Raw genomic sequence first — 14089 nt, 5'->3', positions numbered from 1 at the left:
TACTTGCCGCCAATGAGGAAACATTGATAAGAGGCTAGAACCAAAGAATTGCAGGTACTTCGGAGGGGCTGGAGTAGGGCTGAAACAGGGAGGGTCAAGGTGATGAAGGAATTTGAAAACAAGAATGAAAAATTTAAGATTGAGGCCTTGCAGAGCCTGGAGCCGATGTAGATCAATAGCACACAGGGGATGGCTGAATGAAACTTAGTGTGATTTAGCATATGGGCTGCAGAGCTTTGGATGAACTCAAGTTTACATCTAGTCGCAGTATTTTGATTCAGTGTTGAGACTAACATAATTCCATACATCCTTCTATTCCTCATTTCTCTTCTGATAACTGGAGAAGTGCTGTTGATGTTGAGGAATTAAGACACATTTACGCCAGCTTTTAGTCCATGTTGGTACTTCTAGATCAGTGGTGGCATAGCTGGGTGTAGAATAAAACTCTCTCCCTTACCCTCACACCATCATAATCCTTTGGCTACCAAACTATGAACAGTTTTATGATTTAACAGCTATTGCAAACCCTTGTTGATCCTCCAATGAAAATCCTGACTAGAATCTTTACACACCTCTTCCAGCTTGAAGTGTCAGCAATGGTTAAGTGGTAATGTTATCGCTTCTGAGTCAAGAGGTCGTGGGTTCAAGTCTCATTCATGGCACTCGAACCCAATAAACTAGGTTGACACTACATTGCAGTACTGAGGGAGAGAGGTACTGTCATGCAGATGAAATGTTGAACAAAAGGCTCCACCTGCTCTGTCAGCTGAACGTAAAAGATCCCATGGCCATGACTTAAAGAAGAGCAGAGGAGTTCACCAGTTGTCAAACTGTAATGGGAAATGGCAACAACAGTGCTTGATTTTGGAATACCATTCTACTATTGAGCATGAACCAATGTTCAGGATGATATTACAATCAGCAATCACCTGATAACAAACTACAAGAATAAATACAAAATCTCACCAAAATTTTCACCACCCCAGATGTCCATCTGTGTGTCATATTTTCCAAGGTAGTTGAACCAGGATTTACTAATGACAAAGATCCCTCCGGCAATAACTGGGGTCCTACAGAAAAAAAGTAGAAGTGTCAGTCGAGGGTTTTTTTATTCTTTCATGGAATGTGAGTAGTTGTTGCCCATCCCTAATGACCTTCTAGAAGCCGCATTATTGAAACGCTGCTGTCCATTTGCTACAGCACACCAGTGTTAGGGAGGGAGTTCCAGGATCTGGATCCCATGACAGTGAAGGAATATTGACATATTTCCAGTTAGAATGGTGTGTGGCTTGGAGGGGAAATTGCAAGTGGTGGTGTTCCTATGTATCTGCTGTCCTGGTTCTTTGAGGTGCTGTTAAAGGAGCCTTAGTGAGTTGTAGCAGTGCATCTTGTAGGTAGTACACCCTGCTGCCACTGTGTGGTGGTGGTGAAGGGAGTGAATGTATAAGATAATACTTGGGATGCTGATTAAGTAGGTTGCTTTGTCCTGTATGGTGATCAGTTTCTTAAGTGTTGCTGGAGCTGCACTCATTCTGGTGAGTAGAGAGCATTCTATCACATTCCTGACTTTAGCCTCGTGGGCCGTCAGGCGGTGAGATACTCATTGCAAAATTTCCAAACTCTGAATCTGCTCTTGTAGCCAAAGTACTAATGTGGATAGTCCAGTTCAATGGTCAATTGCAACCCCCAGGAGGTTGATAGTGGGGGAGTTCAGCAATGGTAATACCATTGAATGTCAAGGAGCGATGTTAGATCCTCTCTTCATAGAATCATAGAACCCTACAGTGCAGAAAGAGGCCCTTCGGCCCATCGAGTCTGTACCGAACACAATCCCACCCAGGCCCTACCCCCCATCCCTACATATTATACCCACTAATCCCTCCACCCTACACATCCCTGGACACTAAGGGGCAATGTCTTAGCATAGCCAATCAACCTAACGCGCATGTCTTTGGACTGTGGGAGGAAACTGGGGTACCCAGAGGAAACCCATGTAGACATGAGGAGAATGTGCAAACTCCACACAGACAGTGACCCGAGCCAGGAATCGAATCCAGGACCCTGGAGCTGTGAAGCAGCAGTGCTAACCACTGTGCTACCGTGCCGCCTCTCTTGTAGGAGATGACCATTGCCTGGCACTTGTGTGTTGCGGAAGTTACTTGCCACTTAGCAGATTGAGCCTGAATGTTGTCCAGGTCTTCCTGAATAGAGATGTGGACTGTTTCAGTATCTAAGGAGTTGAAAATGGTGCTGAATATTGTGTATTCATCAGGGAATATCCCCACTTCTGACCTTACGATGAAGGGCAGGTCATTGATGAAACAGCTGAAGATAGTGGGCCCGAGGAATCCTGAGAGATGTCCTGGAGCTGATGTGATTGACCTCCAAACTAGAAAACCATTTCCCTTTTGCTATTGATTCCCATTAACTTCAATTTGAATAGGGCTGCTTGAACCCACACTCAGTCAATGCCGTTGTGATGTCAAGGGCAGTCATTCTCACACCTCTTTTGAATTCAGGTCTTTTGTCTGTGTTTGAACCAAGGCTATAATACATTCTGGAGGTTTTGATGAGTAAGTGCTGCTTTAAGCAGTCTCACTTTGATGTCAGCTTCTATCATTTTGCTGATGATTGAGAGTAGATTGATGTGGTGGGAATTGGCGAATTGGATTTGTCCTGTTTTTTGTGAGCAATTCTCCAGATTATCAGTTAGGTGCCGATTTATAACTATATTCAAACAGCTTGGCTAGGGATGCAGCATGTTCTGGAGCACAAGTCTTCAATACTATTGGCAGGATATTTGAGTGGCATGGCAGCACAGTGGTTAGCACTCTTGCCTCACAACGCCAGGGACCCAAGTTTGATCCCCAGCTCGAGTCACTGTCTGTATGGGGTTTGCACGTTCTTGCTGTGTCTGCATGGGTTTCCTTTGGGTGTTCTGGTTTCCTCTCACAGTCCAAAGTGGATTAGGTGGACTGGCCATGCTCAATAACCCATTAGTGTCAGAGAATTAGAAGGGTTAATACGGGGATAGGGCCAGGTGGTATTGTTGTTGGTGCAGGCTCAATGGGCTGAATGGCCTCCTTCTGTTCTAGAGGTTCTATGTTCTATGTTGTCAAACCCTTTGGAGTATCTTTTGTTCAAGTCCCAATCCAGAACTTGGGCACCAAATCCAGACTGAAAATCCCAGTGCAGTACCATGGAAGTGCAATTTTTCTAGTGAGATTTTAAACTAAAGCCTCACAGGTGGAGGTAAAAGATCCCACAACCCTTCCATTCTCCACACACACACAAGGTTTCACAGGAGGTCACAAAGTTTACACAAACATGCTAAAATATAGTCAAGTATTTGAAGTTGAATTTTTCTAGTTTTACAGTTTTGCAATCCAACTGGATAAATTAATTAGTCCAGTTCTACCTACTAGAGTTTAGTACTCAGGCAGCTCAGATATTTATCAAGGGTCTATATTTGATAGACCTACAAATGATCGTGTAAATTCTGTTTAACCTGGTGAGTCATAGAATCATCAAAATTGACAAAGGAGGCCATTCGGCCAATTGTGTCCATGCTGATCGACAAAGAGCTTCCCAACCCAATCTCATCAGAATATTTTTATTTATGTCATAATACAAAGCACTGAGCTGCACAAAATCAGCTCTCCAGCGACAATAAGGATGGAGTCCGGTTTTGATCTCAGGTCAGGTTTGGTTGACATTTAGTGAGTTAAACTGATTTGCAAGCAAGGTACTGCAATAATCACGGGTGTTTTTAGTCTACGTACAGAGCGGATGAATTAGATTGGCAAAGGATGCCTGCAACATGACTTCAAAGAATGTTTTCAGGTCAATTGCTTGGAGGAGTACATTCTTGAGCCAACCAGGGAACACACTGGACGCGATCTTACCGCCCATCCATACCATGTTCCCACTGCAGTGAAGACAGAGAATTTGGTGATAAGCTAAATCTCCGTTCACTGCAGCGGGGTGGGAAAAAGCCACTGGCCGGAATGATCAGAAACTTCCGGACATTCTATTCTAGACTTGGTAACGTGCAATGCAGCAGCATTAATTAAAGACTTCAAAGCAAAGGAGCATTGATTATAACATGATAAAATTTCACATTTAGTTTGGATCTAAGACTTGTGTTTTGAACTTCCATAAAGGCCATTGTCAGTATACAAAGGCAGACTAAGCCAAAGTGAACTGGAAAATGATGTTAAAAGATAGAACATAGGGGATGCATATATTTCATAACATCAGCAAAGATTCATTCCAGTGAGAAAGGGGAAAATTATTCACCATCTATAGGTAACTAAAGAAAATACTTGAACAAGAGATAAAATGGAGGGAGGAACATAAAATAGTCACAATCACCAGGGAAAAGGTACTGGGCAAACTGTTAGAGCGAAAGGGTGCCAAGTCCCAGGACCTGATGCCTATATCATAGGGTTTTTAAAAGAAATGATTGCAAGAATAATAGATGCATTGATTGTGATCTTCCAGAATTCCCTAAATCCTGGAAACATCCTGGATTGAAAAATCCCTTTCTCCAGCAGTCTCTCGAAGAGAGGGAGATGTTTCCCGGGGTGCCCATGACAAGAGCTGCCTCTGGAGTCTAACATGAAGATAGTGTTACGCTGCAGCTAAATGCAATTTTTACAGACCAGGAAATTCTCCTGCTGTACTCACTGCTATAGCCATATCAGAAGGATTTATAGATTGACAACCAACCTACCTGGTCACACCAGGCATGCCACCATCCATGAAGTGGGTATGCCGGCGTTGGACTGGCGTAAACACAGTAAAAAGTCTGACAACACCGGCTTTAGTAACTCTCCATTCACCTGACGAAGGGGCTAACCCGAAAGCTTGCGAGTATATTATCAAATGAATAGGTTGGACTAAAGCCTGGTGTTGTCAGACTTTTTACCATCCATGAACATCAGGTTCTGGGGTGGAACTCATACCCACACATTCTGGCTCAGGGCTAGGGAAGTTATCCACTGCACCACAAGACCTCCCAGCAGACTGGGAGACAGCTAATATAATATCTCCTTTCAAAGAGGGAGACAGAAAGCAGAAAACTATTGGTCATTTAGCCTGTCACAGGAAATGCTAGTGTCCACTATTAGGGAGGCAATAGCAGAACATTTAGAAAGTCATGTGGTTAGGCAGAGTCAACAAATAAAAGTTCATGGTGTAGGTGACAAGATATTAGCTTGGATAGAAGATTGGTTAACGAACAGGAAATACACATAAATGGGTCTTATTCAGGTTGGCGGGATGTAACTAGTGGAATACCACCAGGGTCAGTGCTGACCTCAACTACTTGCAATCTATTTCACTGACTTGAATACATTGACTAAACATGTGGTTGTTAAATTTGCAGATGACACAAAGATGAGTAGGAAAGTAAGTTGTCAAATAGATGGTATAGATGGGATTTTCTGCCCCAGCCCCCACTAACTCCTGTGCCATGTACTCTGATGGTGGAGATGGCTCACCATTGGGCAGCAGTGAGATCCTCTAGTCCCACTGCTGTCAGTAGGGCTCCCTGTCGTTCGCACCCTCCACCACCGGGGAATCCACAGTGTGGTGTCGCTGTTGATGGGACCAGAAGATCCCACCAGTGGAAACGGCTGAAAAATTCCACCCAAAGAGCTTAGAGATATAGGTAGGTTAAATGAGTGAGCAAAAATTTGACAGATGGGAGTATGAGTAAAGGTGAACTTGGCCACCTTGGCAGGAAGAATAGAAAAGTGGTATCTTATTTAAATGGGGAGTGACCTCAGAATTCTATGTTACAGAGGGATCTGGGTGTCCTAGTACATAAATCACAAAATGTTAGCATGCAGTTACAGCAAGTGATTAGGAGGGCAAATGAATGTTGTTGATTATTGCAAGGGAGTGGAATATAAAAGTAGGGATGTTTGGCCCAAACTGTGCAGGGCATTAGTAAGACCACATCTGGAGTACTGTGTACAGCTTTGGACTCTTTACTTATTCAATAAAAACTGCATCAAAAGCAATTCAGAGAAGGTTCATCAACTCATTCCTGATACGAAGGGCTTATTTTCAAGGAAAGCTTGAACAGATTGGGACTATACCCATTGGAGCTTAGAAGAATGAAAGGTGATTTTATTTGAAACATATAAGATTGTGAGGGAACTTGATAAGGTGGATGTGTCCACTTATGGATAAGACTAGAAATAGGGGACACATGTAGGATGGAGACGAGGAGAAATCTTTTTTCTAAAGGTCCTTAGCCTCTGGAATCTGCATCCTGGGTCATTGAGTATGTTTAAAGCTGAGTTAGATAGATTCTTGATTGACAAGGAAGTTAAGTGTTAGGAGGAGAAGACAGGAGAGTGGAGTTGAGGCCATATTGAGAACAGCCATTATTTTACTAAACACCACAGCAGGCTTGAAAGGTCAAACAGCCTATTCCTGCTCCGAATTCATATGTGAAAATTTAGATGCCAGTATCTGCATGGCATACCCAGACTAGATTACAATCCTAGTGTCTTTGGGGCACATTAAATAAACAATTCTTTCTTTAGTCGAGTGGAAAGCCAACAGTCTGTCCTGTGGAGGTGGGTTAAAAGGTGGGCTCCAAAAGGGTTGTTGATATCCACTGAGGCAAATCCCAGCATTAGGCAGGATGATCAAGAAGATTTCATAAGCAGTTCATAATTCTAGAACATGTCCTTGGTTCCAGAGCTGGTCCCAGGTTCCATAACATTCTTGGATCACTTGCAATCATTTTAATGTTTGACAATGGAATAAAACAGGCAATATTGAATTGGCCACTTCTCCCCTTCATACCTGATTAATTGAGCACCTATCAGACACCAGTCTTGATCAATCATTTGCCTACCATGCACTACGGTTTATCTTTCCTTTCAATGAAGCCCACTGAGGGTGAATTGAGAAAGGTGCAGTCATCTTAATATTGCCTGGCTAAAATTACTTTACGCTAGCCTTTTGAGTAGCATCAAGATAGATAAGTTGCTGGGACCGGATGGGTTGTACCCCAGGTTACTGTGGGAGGTGAGGGAAGAGATTGCTGAGCCTCTGGTGATGATCTTTGCGTCATCGATGGAGACGGGAGAGGTTCTGGAGGATTGGAGGATTGCGGATGTGGTTCTTTCATTCAAGAAAGGGAGAAGAGATAGCCCAGGGAATTATAGACCAGTAAGTCTAACCTCAGTAGTTGGTAAGTTGATAGAGAAGATCCTGACAAGCAGGGTTTATGAACATTTGGAGAGGTATAGTATGATCAAGAATAGTCAGCATGGCTTTGTCAAAGGCAGATCATGCCTTACGAGCCTGATTGAATTTTTTGAGAATGTGACTAAATACATTGACAAAGGAAGAGGAGTAGATGTGGTTTATATGGACTTCAGCAAGGCGTTTGATAAGGTGCCCCATGCAAGGCTCATTGAGAAAGTGAGGGGGCATGGGATCCAAAGGGACATTGCTTTGTGGATCCAGAACTGGCTTGCCCACAGAAGGCAAAGAGTGGTTGTAGACGGGTCTTTTTCTGCATGGAGGTCAGTCACCAGTGGAATGCCCCAGGGATCTGTTCTGGGACCCTTGCTGTTTGTGATTTTTATAAATGACCTGGATGTGGAAGTGAAGGGATGGATTGGTAAGTTTGCCGATGACACAAAGGTTGGAGGTGTTGTGGATAGTGTGGAGGGATGTCAGAAGGTGCAACAAGACATTGATAGGATGCAAGACTGGGAGGAGAAGTGGCAGATGGAGTTCAACCCAGACAAGTGTGTGGTGATTCATTTTGACAGGTCAAATAGAATGATAGAATATAATATTAAGGGTAAGACTCTTGGCAGTGTGGAAGATCAGAAGGATCTTGGGGTCCGGGTTCATAGGACTCTCAAAGCAGCTACGCAGATAGAGGATGTGGTTAAGAAGGCATATGGTGTACTGGCCTGCATCAGTCGAGGAATTGAGTTTAGGAGTCAGGAGATAATGCTGCAGCTGTATAAGACCCTGGTCAGACCCCACTTGGAGTACTGTGTTCAGTTCTGGGTGCCTCATTACAGGAAGGATGTGGAAGCCATAGAAAGGGTGCAGAGAAGATTTACAAGGATGTTGCCTGGATTGGGTGGCATGCCTTATGAGGATAGGTTGAGAGAGCTTGGTCTTTTCTCCTTAGAGAGATGAAGGATGAGGGGTGACCTGATAGAGGTGTATGAGATGTTGAGAGGTATTGATCGAGTGGATTCTCAGAGGCTTTTTCCCAGGGCTGAAATGGTTGCCACAAGACGACACAGGTTTAAGGTGATGGGGAGTAGGTACAGGGGAGATGTCAGGGATAAGTTTTTCACTCAGAAGGTGGTGGGTGAGTGGAATCGGCTGCCGCAGTGGTGGTGGAGGCGGATTTGATAGGGTCTTTTAAGAGACTTTTGGATAAGTACATGGAACTTATAAGATAGAGGGTTATAGGTATGCCTAGTAATCTCTAAGGTAGGGACACGTTCAGCGCAACTTGTGGGCCGAAGGTCATGTTTGTGCTGTAGCTTTTCTATGTTTCTAGCCGAAAGCAAGACAACTGATTTCAATCCATAACATTCATTTCACCAACTGATTATCAGAAATAAACAACACTGGAACAAGAACAAGGTAAACTCTCTGACTCACTGCTTACCGTATTGATTTTGTTGGGTCTGACCGTACCATCTTCTGTTCAATAGGCATCTGCTCCCATTTGAAATGTAAACTCCAGTCAAATCCTATGGGGTGGGAGAGGAGACAGCATGAAGAACAAAAGGGAAACTGAACTGAGAGACTACAAGAAACGTGCTGAAATTATGGGCAGGATTTTACAGCCTCGTTCGGGCGAGACTGGAAATTCCCGCCCGAGGTCAACAGAGATTTCTGTTGTCGGATCCTCACCCGCGCTGATTCCATGGCGGGCGAGGTGGTAGAGTTCCAGCCTGTATCATAAGATAGACACAAGTGAGGCAAATCTGTCAGTCCAGCTCTTAGCTCAGCCACCTAAGGGCTTACACAACACTGTTCACCGGGGTGGCACAGTAATTAGCACTGCCGCCACACAGCACTATGGACCCGGGTTCGATTCCTGGCCGGGGTGACTATCTATGCAGAGGATGCGCATTCTCCCCATCTCTACGTGGGTTTGCTCCAGGTGCTTTGATTTCCTCCCACAGTCCAAAAGACGGGCTGGTACTCTATGTCAAAAGAAATCAAGGGGATGTAATTCACGCAGTCATACAGGAAGGCAGGGCCTAAACACACTGGCCAAACCCCGCTGCTCAGAGGTAGGACACCACTTGTAAAGGGCACTCCAATCAGAGCAGCAATAAACCTCTCCCCATCCCACCGCAGTGGCCTCAGGGGCTCCCTTAAGCACCCCTGATTGGAGCCAGAATTCACTCCGATCCCCGCACCCCCATCTCAAGATCATCGGCCCCATCTCCTCCCTCCAGTGATCATCGGCCCGTCCCCCTCAACCCCCCACCCCCCAACCCGCCCCTGCGAACATTGGGCCTTTCTGTTTCACCCCCAAAGTCACCGGCCCCTTTTGCCTCCTGTCTCCATGATCATTGGCGCCTCTACCGCTACCAAACAACCATCACTGGCATCTCCTGCTCATCTGACCACTCCCAGCCCACAACCAAGTCTGCATGAATCCCCTCCCTGTGAGGCTCCCACAGGGACTCACCTCTTGGCACAAGTTGGCACTGCCAAGTTGGGCTGTGCTTGGTGCCAACCTTGCAATGCCAACCCTATGCAAGGGGAAGGTTTAGGGCATTGCCAGGGCATTGCCTAGCAAAGTCCCTTGACCTCAGGGGCTATACTTACCTTTACAACCCCAGGGCAAACCACCCCCCAACAGGCTTTCATCTCTGTGATCCTAATGTAAACTATACTAATGGCAAGTGGTCAAGATACAGCAGGGAGGGGTGTCTGTAAACCAGGTTTGCACTCGTTATGGGCATAACCTTGATGATGTCCCATCGAGAACTATGACCTCTGGATCTTTAGTCCTGCCAGAATTCACAGGGACGGCTAGCTCAAGATTGCCCCCTTAATATTTATTACCATTACTTTCCATGGACAGACTTGTTTTGAAAGACTCTGGCAGGGACTTTCCACTCCTGTTTTCAGCAGGCAGGAAAGACAGTGGGGTGGAGAATCCAAAGAGAGTCCCCAAACCGTTGTCCCATTGACATTGTGTGCTCCCCCATCCTCCCCCTCCCTCCCCTGGTCCACGTCAATGACATAATGAAGTTCCAGTCAAGAAAGTTTGGGAACTCCATTAGCATACTGTTAAATATCTTTAGTGGGCTTCCCCGTAGTATTATCCCCCATGTATGGAATCCCTCCTGTGAATTACCATTTATTGGTTCCATTGGCCCCAGCTATTCTCTGACCTCTCTATATCCCATGTAGGGACTGACTTCTACTGGGATTCAGTTCCCGTGCACCCTCCCCAATCCCCTACCATGGTCTGACCCATGTATGCATCCTCATTGTTCATCTCTGCAGTGAGTCCCAGCAGCCAATTCAAGTCAGGTGATAGCAAAACCAAGCCTTGCACTGTCCTCACTAAATATCCAGTTCCCAACTGGGATGATTGGACACCAATAGCAGCAGCAGCTCAGGCTTGATCTCCCTTGCCCTGGAGCAATAAAAACAATTGAAGCTCCTACTGTCTGGTCAAGAAGGGAATAAGTCCAGCTACAGCTTAGGGTGTTCATATCTTTTCTCTTTGGTCATTTAAGTACACATTTATATTGTGCCTTTCATGACCTCAGAATGGTTCAAAGTGCCTTACAGAAAGTGGGATATTTCTAACGTATTGTCTGATTTTGTCATAGAGGTTTATAGTCTTCGGCTCAACTTGTCCATGCGCCCAGTTTTGCCACAAAGTTAGTTCCAACATCGTGGGCCGAAGGGCCTGTTCTGTGCTGTAATGTTCTATGTTCTATATGTAATTGCCCGCATTTGGCTCATATCTCTCTATACCCATCTTACCCATGTAACTGTGTAAATGCTTTTTAAAAGACAAAATTGTACCCGCCTTTACTACTACCTCTAGCAGCTCGTTCCAGACACTCACCACCCTTTGTGTGAAAAAGTTGTCCCTCTGAATCCTTTTGTATCTCTCCCCTCTCATTTTAAGTCTATGCCCTCTAGTTTTAGACGCCACCACCTTTGGAAAAAGATGTTGACTATCTCGCTGATCTATGCCTCTCGTTATTTTGTACACCACAGATCACCCCAAAGCCTTCTACGCTGAAGGGAAAATAGTCCCAGTCTATCCAGCCTCTCCTTGTAACTCAAACCATCAAGTCCCAGTAGCATCCTAGTAAACTCCCTTCTGCAGTCTTTAGAGTTTAATAATATCCTTAATAGTAAGTGTGGTGTTACTAATATCTTGTACAATTTCAACAAGATGTCCCAACTCCTGTATTTGATATTCTGACCAATGAAACCAAGTATGTCCAATGCCTTCTTCACCAACCTGTCCATCTGCGACTCCACTTTCAAGGAGCTATGAACCTATATTCCTAGATCTCTTTGTTCTATAATGCTGCACAACAACCTGAGTAGGTTCTGCCCTGATTCAATCAGCCAAAATGCATCACCTCACATTTATCTAAATTAAACTCCATCTGCCATTCATCGCCCCACTGGCCCAATTGATCAAGATCCCATTGCAATATTAGATAACCTTTTTCACTGTCCACTGTTCACTTTTCACCTTAAAAATGCAATAGCCAAAATGATTCATAAACTATCTTTTGTGATATTGTGATATTGATTAATTGATAAATATCAGGCAGTTCACCACTCCCCTACTCGCATTTTTCCCACTTTTTCAACGAGTACCACGGGATTTTCATGTCCACTTGAAAGTCGTACAGTCATAGAGGTTTACAGGCAGCAGGCCCCTTGGCCCAACTTGTCCATGCCACCCTTATTTTTTTAAAACCCCCTAAAACTAATTTCAATTGCACACATTTGGCCCATATCCCTCTATACCCATTGTACCCATATAACTACCTAAATGCTTATTAAAAGATAAAATTGTACCTGCCTCTCCTACTACCTCTGGCAGCTTGTTCCAGACACTCACCACCCTCGGTGTGAAAAAATTGCCCCTTTGAACAGTTTTGTATTTCTCCCCTCTCACCTTAAACCTATGCCCTCTAGTTTTAGACTCCCCTACTTTTGGGAAAAGGTATTGACTATCTGGCTGATCTATGCCCCTCATTATTTTATAGACCTCCATAAGGTTGCCCCTGAGCCTCCTACGCTCCAGAGAAAAAAGTCCCAGTCTATTTAGCCTCTCCTTATAACTCAATCCATCAAGTCCTGGTAGCATCCTCATTTTCTGCACTCTTTGTAGTTTAATATTATCCTTTCTATTATAGGGTGACCAGAATTGCACACAGTATTCCAAGTATGGCCTTACCAATGTCTTCTACAACTTCAACAAGACGCCCCAACTCCTGTATTCAATGTTCTGACCAATGAAACCAAGGATGCCAAATGCCTTCTTCACCACTCTGTCCACCTGTGACTCCACTTTCAAAGAGCTATGAACATGTACCCCTAGATCTCTTTGTAATGTAACTCTCCCCAGTGCCCTACCATCAACTGAGTAAGTCCTGCCCTGGTAGAATCTACCAAAATGCATCACCTTGCATTTGTCTAAATTAAATTTCATCTGCCATTTGTCAGTCCACTGGCCCAATTGATCAAGATCCTGCTGCAATTGGAGATAACCTTCCTCACTGTCCACTATGCCACCAATCTTGGTGTCATCTGCAAACTTACTAATCATGCCCCCTATATTCTCATCCAAATCATTAATATAAATGACAAATAACAGTGTGCCCAGCACTGATCCCTGAGGCACACCGCTGGTCACAAGCCTCCAGTTTAAAAAACAACTCTCTACAAACACCCTCTGGCTTCTGTCAAGAAGCCAATTTTGTATCCATTTAGGTACCTCACCCTGGGTCTAACTTTATGCAACAACCTACCATGCAGTACTTTGTCAAAGGCCTTGCTAAAGTCCATGTAGATGAGAGAGTAGACATCTAATCTGAAAGACAACATCCATTACAGAGGCACATTCCCTGAGTACAGCTCTGGTGTGGCAGCCCAGACTATGTGCACAAAACCCTGGGATGGAACTTTGAAAGTACAGCGATCTGACTCAGGGATAGAGCACTATCCCACCAAGCCATGGCTAATCGTCATGGTCTTATACAATGCCCATGATCCTATTCATCAGTCACTGTCTCGAGATGCAGGTACTCATGGATTTCATTGTCCTGATGTGCCAGTGAACCCATAGCAATGAACAAAAAAAAAGGCCTTTACAAATCTCCAATTCATAAAATTCAAACAGGAGAACAGAGTAAATGAGGAACATAAATCTGGACTTCCTCGGCTGAATTGACCCTGACTCCCATGTAGCCATTCTGTACGCCCCTGGGAATGACTTTTTAAAACAAAAGCTGGCAGCAGCAAAAACATTGCCAGTCTTCATAGTCTCTTCCCTTCCTGTTGTAATTTAGTCATTTATGTCACTCAGTTGCATCTTCCAAGCCGCAAAAATCGGCTGGGAGGCGAGGCTAGCATTTAGATATTATTTTACATACTATTTAAATGCTATTAGCAGACCCAGGACTGAATTCTCCAGGTCCGCTAGCATCTCCCACCCCACCAGAATGTTTCATTCCAGCGGGGATTACAGTAGCTCCTCACTTTTGGGAAACCATCAACCTGACCCTGCTGGAGAGAAGGGGAAGCAATCAGGGCCTCCCAGGAGTTGGACAGCTGTGGGGGGGGGGGGTCAGGGGGGATGATGGTGGTGCCCCTGGGCATGGGCACCCTGGCACTGCCCAAGGGGGCACCTTGGCACTGCCCACCGGGCATGGAGCAATGCCAAGGGGGCTTGTTCTGTTGGGGGAAGGGCCCCAGGGTGGGGCCTGTTAGTGGCAATGGGTGGAGTTGGGGATCCCACTGCCATTCTGCCATTGGGAGCTGGAGGGAGGCCCAGCTCTGATCCCTGAGGCACACC

The 14089-nt window shown here is 45.0% G+C and overlaps 1 protein-coding gene across 1 annotated transcript in view; it reads right to left on the bottom strand.

Moving 5' to 3' along the window:
* The window catches only part of galnt16 (UDP-N-acetyl-alpha-D-galactosamine:polypeptide N-acetylgalactosaminyltransferase 16), a 132589-nt gene that overhangs the window by 18009 nt on the left and 100491 nt on the right, over positions 1-14089 (bottom strand). Inside the window, exons 8-9 of the mRNA XM_080202011.1 lie at positions 8672-8756; positions 967-1070 (exon numbers count right to left, since the gene is read on the bottom strand). Coding sequence (XP_080058137.1) covers positions 967-1070; positions 8672-8756 — 189 coding nt within the window. The remainder of the gene's footprint in view (positions 1-966; positions 1071-8671; positions 8757-14089) is intronic.

The sequence above is a fragment of the Carcharhinus amblyrhynchos genome, chromosome 14, assembly GCF_965287045.1.
Source record: "Carcharhinus amblyrhynchos chromosome 14, sCarAmb.v2.hapA, whole genome shotgun sequence".
Classification (NCBI taxonomy): Eukaryota; Metazoa; Chordata; class Chondrichthyes; order Carcharhiniformes; family Carcharhinidae; genus Carcharhinus; species Carcharhinus amblyrhynchos.
The sequence above is the reverse complement of the archived record's forward strand: the minus strand, read 5'-3'. Positions and strand labels throughout refer to the sequence as shown.